Genomic DNA, 8100 nt, shown 5'->3' with positions numbered 1-8100 from the left:
CATTTTAAAAATTTTTGAATGTGATGGTAAGTATTGAGGTTATTTCATTATTTAGAAAGGAAAAAAAAAGCTACATGATCTCACGAAATAAATTGTTATGATCCCACTTTTTTAAAAACATTTTAAGATTTTAGAAACTTATTTTTTAAAAAATATATTGCAAATCTTCCTTAATTTATTTTAAGAAACATTTTGCATACATTTTATAATTTTTTCATAATATATTATAAAAAATTCAAAACATTATCTAAGTTGAATCTGATAAATTTTTTTTGTATAATAATTTATTGGGAAACTGTTCTTAAATTTTTTGGTGGAGGCTAAAACGGGTGAGGTTCACCTGGTGGAGTAAAAAGTTGACCCGAGAAGTCAACTGACGAAAATTCCATGCAAAGGAAAACACGCTCACGGTATTCACATGCAAAAGGACATCCACACACGCTAACCGAAGTCCTATATATGAAGCAAACCGAGCTAGCTAACTAACTCCAAATCAAAGAGAGCTGCAACAATGGCGGATCGCGAATTCCATTCTCATGATCTCCACGATCATCAGTACGAGGAAGCACCAGAACCAAATACCCATTTGAGAGAAGAAGAAGCTTCAATCGTGCTGAACCGCTTCGACTCGTTCAATGTAGAGGCCGGAAATGTTTCTTCTAAACCGGCAGCTCATGGCGGCTCCTCCAGCCAGGTCCTCTCCCAGTTTCCTCAATTGATCGTTATACTATTCATTATTGACAAGCTCTATCTTACTTCCATTATTATATATATTAGATGGAGGACGATTCTAGAGTTTTTTTGGGGTGCGACGTCCAATTTTTTTTAAATAGTTAATCAATAAAATATTGACAGGGACGAATCTAGAATTTTATTGGGTTGCGGAATCTAACTTTTGGAATATTTGATCAATAAAATATTATTTTTTGACACTTTTCCTTATTTTGATTCTTTATTAACAGTTTTCCAATTTCTGGGGGGATTTCAGACATATTTCATCTGATTTTTTGTTTACTAAGTTTTCAAATATTTTATTTTTTTATTTTGATGTACTAACTTTAATTTTTTTCCTTGAAAGATTTCAGACATATTTCGTACACTGAAAAATATCTGATATAACTTCAAAAATATGTAACATCTTCATTCATTGTGCAGAATAGCTGGAGAAGGCTTTTGAATATAACTTTTCAGTGTGTGGGAGTCGTATATGGAGATATCGGGACCTCTCCACTGTACGTGTTCTCCTCCACTTTTCCCGATGGGATTCAACATACTGACGACATAATTGGAGTTCTTTCGCTCATCATTTACACCATTGTGCTCATTCCTTTGATCAAATATGTCTTCATTGTTTTGAGGGCCAACGATAATGGCGATGGTATGTTCTGTATATCATTCACAATTTCGATTAAAAAAATTAGTAAACTGAAAAATAAAAATGTTTAATATCATTTTTTCAATCAATAAACTTTCCATTATCATACTCATTTATTTCTTGAATTCCATTCGCTTCAATGCGGGTGCTTGCTGCAGGGGGTACGTTTGCCTTGTATTCCTTAATATGCCGGTACGCTAACGTGAGTCTGATACCAAATAGTCAGCCTGAAGACTCCCAACTCTCAAACTACAAACTCGAAACCCCTTCGACCCATTTAAACCGGGCTCGAAAGATCAAAGAGAATCTGGAGAAGAGCAAAGTTGCTAAAGTCATGCTTTTCCTCGCCACGATTCTTGGAACTTCCATGGTCATCGGTGATGGTATTCTTACACCCTGCATCTCAGGTATATTTTGAACACACGTGTTATAAATGGCAAGTTTAGAACTTTGAGTTGTCGTTAAGAAATGGGATATTTACATAATTTTGTTTATTGATCGAATTTGCAGTCCTTTCTGCTGTAGGTGGAATCAGTGGTTTGAGCAAAGGTAGCTGCAACATTTTTCTACGTGTTTACTTTCTTTCCTCTTTGGCATATATACAAAATCATACCATGTTCGTGATTTATGTAAATGAATAATGATGTTGGTATGTAATTTCTCAGATGCTATCGCGTACATTTCAATTGCCATATTGATTGCTCTCTTCGTCATGCAACGATTCGGCACTGATAAAGTGGGCTACACCTTTGCTCCCGCAATCTGCTTATGGTTTTTATTTATAACTGGAATTGGTGCCTACAACTTATTCAAGCATGATATTCGTGTTTTACGAGCTTTCAATCCGCTGTATATTGTGCATTATTTCCGAAGAAATGGTCACAAAGCGTGGGTATCTCTTGGTGGAGTTGTTCTCTGCATCACAGGTTATATTTACTAATCAATTCACTTACTTGAATTTGTTTAACTTTCACAAGCAAACCAATGTTTATCATTTGTTATTCTCGATATATAGGGACCGAGGCCATGTTTGCTGACTTGGGCCATTTCAATGTACCAGCCATACAAGTAAGTATATTAATTCCATTATGCCACGCCGAATCGTTGAAGGAATATGCAATGATCACATATATATTATGATTCTCTAGCTTGCTACTTGAGTTGGTTTGTTTTCATATAAAAGAACGTCACATTGTTAGTCGGCACCGATCGATATTGTAAAGTCTTTGCCCTGCGTATCTGAAACAAGAACATCATTTCAAAGGGAATGATTATCCTTATTCCACATCGGATTGTCGGAGAAATTTGAAAAAGTCCATAAAATCGTTAGCAGATTTATCTGATATCTTTGGTTAGTTATATTTGTAAATCTATAATGAAATATTTGTATGGATGATTGAATTCAAGGCATGACAACAAGTTTGACATGAAATATGTATTTCCCCTATAATCCTGTTTGAAGTGAAATATGCTCCTTTCTCTCAAAACCAATGAGAATTCTTTTTTTTGCATCATGTCAGATTAGTTTCTCGGGAATTGTTTTTCCTGCTATCATCATTGCATATATTGGACAAGCTGCGTACCTTTCGAAGTTTCCTGAAAATGTGCTAAACACATTTTATGACTCCATACCAGGTTAATTTCTCTCCGAGATGCTCCAATGCAAACATAATGCTAAATCTCGTATGGTTTTTGGGTTGAATCTGAACATTTAAATATATATATATCTTACAGATCCAATTTATTGGCCAACTTTTGTTGTGGCTGTTGCTGCGGCCATTATTGCCAGTCAAGCTATGATATCTGGAGCATTTTCCATCGTTTCCCAATCCCTGAGTCTAAGTTGTTTTCCAAGAGTAAAAGTTGTTCACACTTCTACCAAGTATGAGGGACAAGTCTACATTCCTGATATCAGTTACTTTCTCATGATTGCTTGTGTCATCATAACGTTTGGCTTCAAAACGACAGAAAAGATTGCCAACGCCTATGGTAATATCTTCGAATTAACTTCATTTTGTATTTCTACTAATTATCAGAAATTCTAATGTTTCTTAAATAGCCATTATATATTATACATGACAAGTAACATAGCCCACACTACTCATGTTGTAGGTATAGCTGTTGTTTCGGTGATGTTGATAACAACATCTCTGTTGACACTGATAATGCTCTTCATTTGGAAAACTAGAATTTGGTGGGTTTGCTTGTTCTTCGTGGTTTTCATGTCGGTGGAGGTGGTATATCTATCGTCCGTTCTTTATAAGTTTACCGAAGGCGGGTATTTCCCATTGGCTTTCTCTCTAGTGCTTATGGTAATAATGGGTACATGGCATTATTCGCAGCAGCAACGTTACATTTTCGAGATGAAAAATAAGGTTTCTAGTGCGTATATCAGGGACTTAGCTAAGAACAAAGACATAAAGAGACTACCAGGAATTGGGCTTCTTTATTCTGAACTAGTTCAAGGAATCCCACCAATATTTTCTCACTTTGTTTCTAACATCCCTTCTATTCATTCTGTGATGGTAATAGTCTCAATAAAGTCCATTCCTATCAGCACCGTCTTGCTTGAGGAGCGGTTTTTGTTTAGACAAGTTGAATCAAGAGAAAGCTATGTTTACCGTTGTGTTGTAAGGTATGGATACAAGGATACAATGAAGGAACCACACGTATTTGAACAACAGCTAGTGCAGAAATTGAAGGAGTTCATAAAGCATGAACATTTTATGCATGAGGCGGAAAACATCCCTAAACCGGATTTATTGGGTGAAGGATCAACTTCTTCTGCATTGATTCAGTCTGCTAGTTTCGATAACAAAAGGGCCAACATTCCACTGGCCCTGCTCCCGGCAGCAGAAGAACAAATGCGATTTATCGATAAAGCAATGGATCAAGGTGTGTTTTATCTGCTAGGAGAAGTGGAAGTGGTCGCGAAAAAGGACTCATCTTTGGTCAAGAAGATAGTAATAAACTATGCCTACACATTCCTGAGGAAGAACTTTAGGCATGGAGAAGAAATGTTGGCCATTCCCCAGAAAAGGCTTCTTAAAGTTGGAATGACATATGAAGTTTGAATTCTCACAAGATAAATTAGTGCAATTTTCAATTGTATTTTTTGATTCTGTATATCGTGTTTGTTATAATATTGTATCGTGCCCAAATATGTGCACATCTTTCAAATCTGCGTTATTTCAAGATATTTGAGCACACTAAAACGATCATATTTAAAGTTGCTCGCACAACACACCCTTATCAAAATCAATCAGATTTTCAAAGAACGACTAGCCTACAAAATGTTAAGGACAACTCGATTCAAAAAAATATTTTAAAAATAGTTTATTCTTCGTTCTAAACTATCACAGCATCCTCCATTATTAATAGTTAGTTGGCATAAACATTTCCCACAAAATAAAGAGTCTTGGGATTCTAAACACAGGTGAAACAAAAAATTTCCTTAGGAGATACTGTACTAAAAAAATCCTTATCTTGTGAATTTGAGTATTTTATTTACATATACATTGATAACAATCCAAATTAAATTGATGAGACATAGAACATGTGGAGAAAATAGCTAAGAGTCATGGTAATTTACTAATTTAGTAGTTTCATTTGGGACCCTTGGATATAATTGTTTTATTTTTGTTCGTTTTATGTTTTTATTTTTTATCAAAATCTTTATTTAATTTTGACAATTGGTCCTTCGTGTGATATTCATGGCCAAATTTGCGATATAATAAATAAAATATATTTAAAATTTTCTTTTATCTAATAGTGAAACAAAAATTAGGGATCTATTTTCATTTGTAGGATGAATTTTGTTTCACTCATAGTACATAGAGTAAGGATTTATTTTTTATAATTAATTTCACATTCAAAGACAATATACTATTTTTAAGTTAATTCACTATTTTAATTTTCAATTAATGATTTATCTTAATTTCAAATTAATGTGAAATTATTATTATTTAAAAGTTGTAACTCATTTTCATAAATTTCTTTCAATGTGTGATAATAATTTCTCCTAATTAAATCATCAACCTTTCATGTCACTTTTGTGTATTATATAAATCCTCCCAACCCATTTTCATTTTTCTTACAAAGAGAGTGGAGAAATAAACCATAAACCCTATATTTTATCACAACCAAATTTACTTAGCACTATTCCAATTAATTTTATTTTGTCAATTTGCCACCGCCAATTTATTCACTTCCATACTAATATCTACTCATTTTTTTTATTAAATTAGAGTGATGGCATAAGGATTGAAGGACACTGAAAATAATCGTATTTTATATGGATACATTGGGTATTGTGTAATTATGGATATTTATGAATTTCTATATGAAATATAATTCTTAAGTTATGCCATGAAGTTGATGATAGAAGATGATCAATAATAGTTTCCACTACATGAAGCTGAGAACGAGGTAAGTTGAAACGTCTACCGTTTTAAAAGTGCAGAAATATAGATTTTTTTTTAAAACTCGCAATTACAAAATAACCTTTAAAGTAATCGTATTTATTTGCCAACAAGAATAATGCAATTTAAAAATAACTAACGTCATCCAAAATCAACGAAAGCGTAAACGTGTAAAAATCGTAATATCATCAACATATAAAAATGTGCAACTCCTCTCAAAAAACGTGAATCAATATGCGGAAAAATAATGGTCCTCGGGTCGTGTCACCGCGCATCCCGCCTGCCTACTCAGTCTTCGGCACCTCCGGTCCCCTGATCAAAATGCTCACTGCACCACACACGCCTAGTGAGTCTAAAGACTCAACACACCTGTACCAGTAATAACAAGTACATATACGTAGCACACAGCAGTGAAAAATAGCATAATCAAAATACATTTCATGAGCTTAAAAACATGAAATAAGCGTGTCGTGTAAAATCGTAACGTATCAAAACATGTCTCATCATGTTATCATATCATATGCGTAACTGTGACCTGTCAAAACATGGTAATAGCATGTATCATCGTATCAGCATATACGTGTTAAAATCTTAATTTGAATTTCGTTCATTAGCTGTGACTTTCGTATCATCATGTCAGTCGATGGATCCATCTACGTGTAACCGCGGTACCCGGCGGCAGGGGACATCAGCGACACTCTCACCCGTCAACTGAGCCCGAGCCTATCATGTCAATGGAAATACGATCGTCGGGCTCCCTCTAGGGCCTTCTCCCGTAAACGGGCTCACTCTAGGGCCTTTTCCCTCACGATATCTCCAATCATATCATCGTGTCATCGTGTCAGTCACAACTAAATCACTTCCTTCAAAATGTGTCATCATATTCATCACTTAATAAAATAATGCATATACATAATTTTTCCTTTAAACCAAGCATGCATCATAATTATCATAATAGCATAAAAATCGTAAACATGATGCATAATCATTTAAAATATTATAATTTGTGCTCAGGGTGCTGCCAAGACCAAAATCTCACCCTGGGTGCAAAATGACCATTTTGCCCCTGGAAATCCCAAAAATTAACGTTTCAACCCTGGACCTCTAAAATTTACCCGAAGCTTACCAAACTCTTTAAAATGTCCCAAAACATTTTCAAAAGCATTCCTAGACATAAATTCGAGCTCATTTTATAACTTAACCAATTCGTTTTGAAACTTGGACCGGTGTCCCGATTTTAACCCGAATCGAACCAAAACTTAACCAAAACTTGCCCAACTTTTTTTCCACACCTAATACAATCATTTACAGCCTTAAAACCATCCAAGCCAACCCCCTAAACCTTAGAACAGTAGGCCACCAGCTGTTGGAGTTGCGACACTTTCCAATCCAACCCATCCTAGCGCACCACTTGACATATTTGAGATCCTAGCCTTCTACTGATGGGACCAGCTGCGATCCACCCTTCCCTAGACCCCCTAGGTCTCCTCTGAACCTGCTGAACCCACCCACACAGCCCCTTCCCGCTGCTATCTTCTAAGAGCCGAGAAACATCCCAAAAAAATTCCTACCCGCGGCCTACCCGACTCAACCTTGCTCGATCAACTTTTCCACCGACTCCAGCATGGTTCGAGTCATCCCAGACCACGACTCAGACCCACCAGGGTCTGGTCCAGGGCTGGGGATGACCCTCGCACAACCGGGGCAACAGAATTTCCGATCGAGCCCCCACACAAGCCTCAACTCCAATCGGCCCTCAACAATCTCAACGACCCCGATCGAACTTCGACTCCAGCATCTAAATCTCATCACCCTCGACCTTAACAGCTCTCTGTCAACCTATTACAGCAGCCCCTTACACCACAAACCAGAAAAATCATGAGTGAACAACAAAATAATGCAAGAAATACATTGTATCACCAAAATCTTTTATGCACAAGGGGGGATCGAAAGTTTTCTTGGATGTACACATTCAACAGCATATAAAACGTGTGTGATGAGTAAAGAAGAGATACAACGCGTGCCTTGATGAATTCTACGCAAGAACGACGAAGAAATGAGCAACGGGAAAGCGTCGGAATAATTTATTTGCAAAGACAAGCCAAGGCCGATGCTATTCAGCTATTGGGGTGCTGAAACCGAGAGAAAAATCTGCTGAGGGGAGGGTGTCGGCCGAAGGAGGGAACATGTTTAGGTTAAGTGAGGTTAAGGTGTTAATTAAATAATAATTTAGTATATAATGGGCCCTAAATTGCCAATTAGGAGTTTAAAAAGATATTTAAGCCCAATAAGCTTAAAAGTAGG

The 8100-nt window shown here is 36.1% G+C and overlaps 1 protein-coding gene and 1 long non-coding RNA gene across 2 annotated transcripts; one reads left to right on the top strand and one right to left on the bottom strand.

Moving 5' to 3' along the window:
* Positions 1-477: 477 nt before the first annotated feature.
* LOC142521688 (potassium transporter 5-like) lies at positions 478-4590 on the top strand. The gene is made up of 9 exons (XM_075624818.1): positions 478-694; positions 1156-1378; positions 1534-1782; positions 1886-1924; positions 2041-2301; positions 2391-2443; positions 2896-3010; positions 3110-3364; positions 3488-4590. Exons 1-9 carry the CDS (start codon positions 512-514, stop codon positions 4447-4449), a joined length of 2340 nt encoding a protein of 779 aa, XP_075480933.1. The 5' UTR covers positions 478-511; the 3' UTR covers positions 4450-4590.
* A 1214-nt stretch (positions 4591-5804) lies between these two features.
* Positions 5805-8100, bottom strand: LOC142522715 (uncharacterized). Its single transcript, XR_012814511.1, has 2 exons — positions 7821-8100; positions 5805-6165 (listed from the first exon to the last, which is right to left on the bottom strand). It is a non-coding gene; the product is annotated as an uncharacterized LOC142522715 (long non-coding RNA).

The sequence above is a fragment of the Primulina tabacum genome, chromosome 13 (genome assembly GCF_025594145.1).
Source record: "Primulina tabacum isolate GXHZ01 chromosome 13, ASM2559414v2, whole genome shotgun sequence".
Classification (NCBI taxonomy): Eukaryota; Viridiplantae; Streptophyta; class Magnoliopsida; order Lamiales; family Gesneriaceae; genus Primulina; species Primulina tabacum.
This window is presented reverse-complemented; position numbering and strand designations above follow the sequence as displayed.

Bases quoted from the DNA above. Each gene is read 5' to 3' on its own strand.
- LOC142521688 (XM_075624818.1), top strand. From the start codon at position 512: ATGGCGGATCGCGAATTCCATTCTCATGATCTCCACGATCATCAGTAC. The intron at 2,302-2,390 runs GTTATATTTACT...CTCGATATATAG, and splicing joins AGTTGTTCTCTGCATCACAG to GGACCGAGGCCATGTTTGCT. The intron at 3,365-3,487 runs GTAATATCTTCG...CTCATGTTGTAG, and splicing joins AAAGATTGCCAACGCCTATG to GTATAGCTGTTGTTTCGGTG.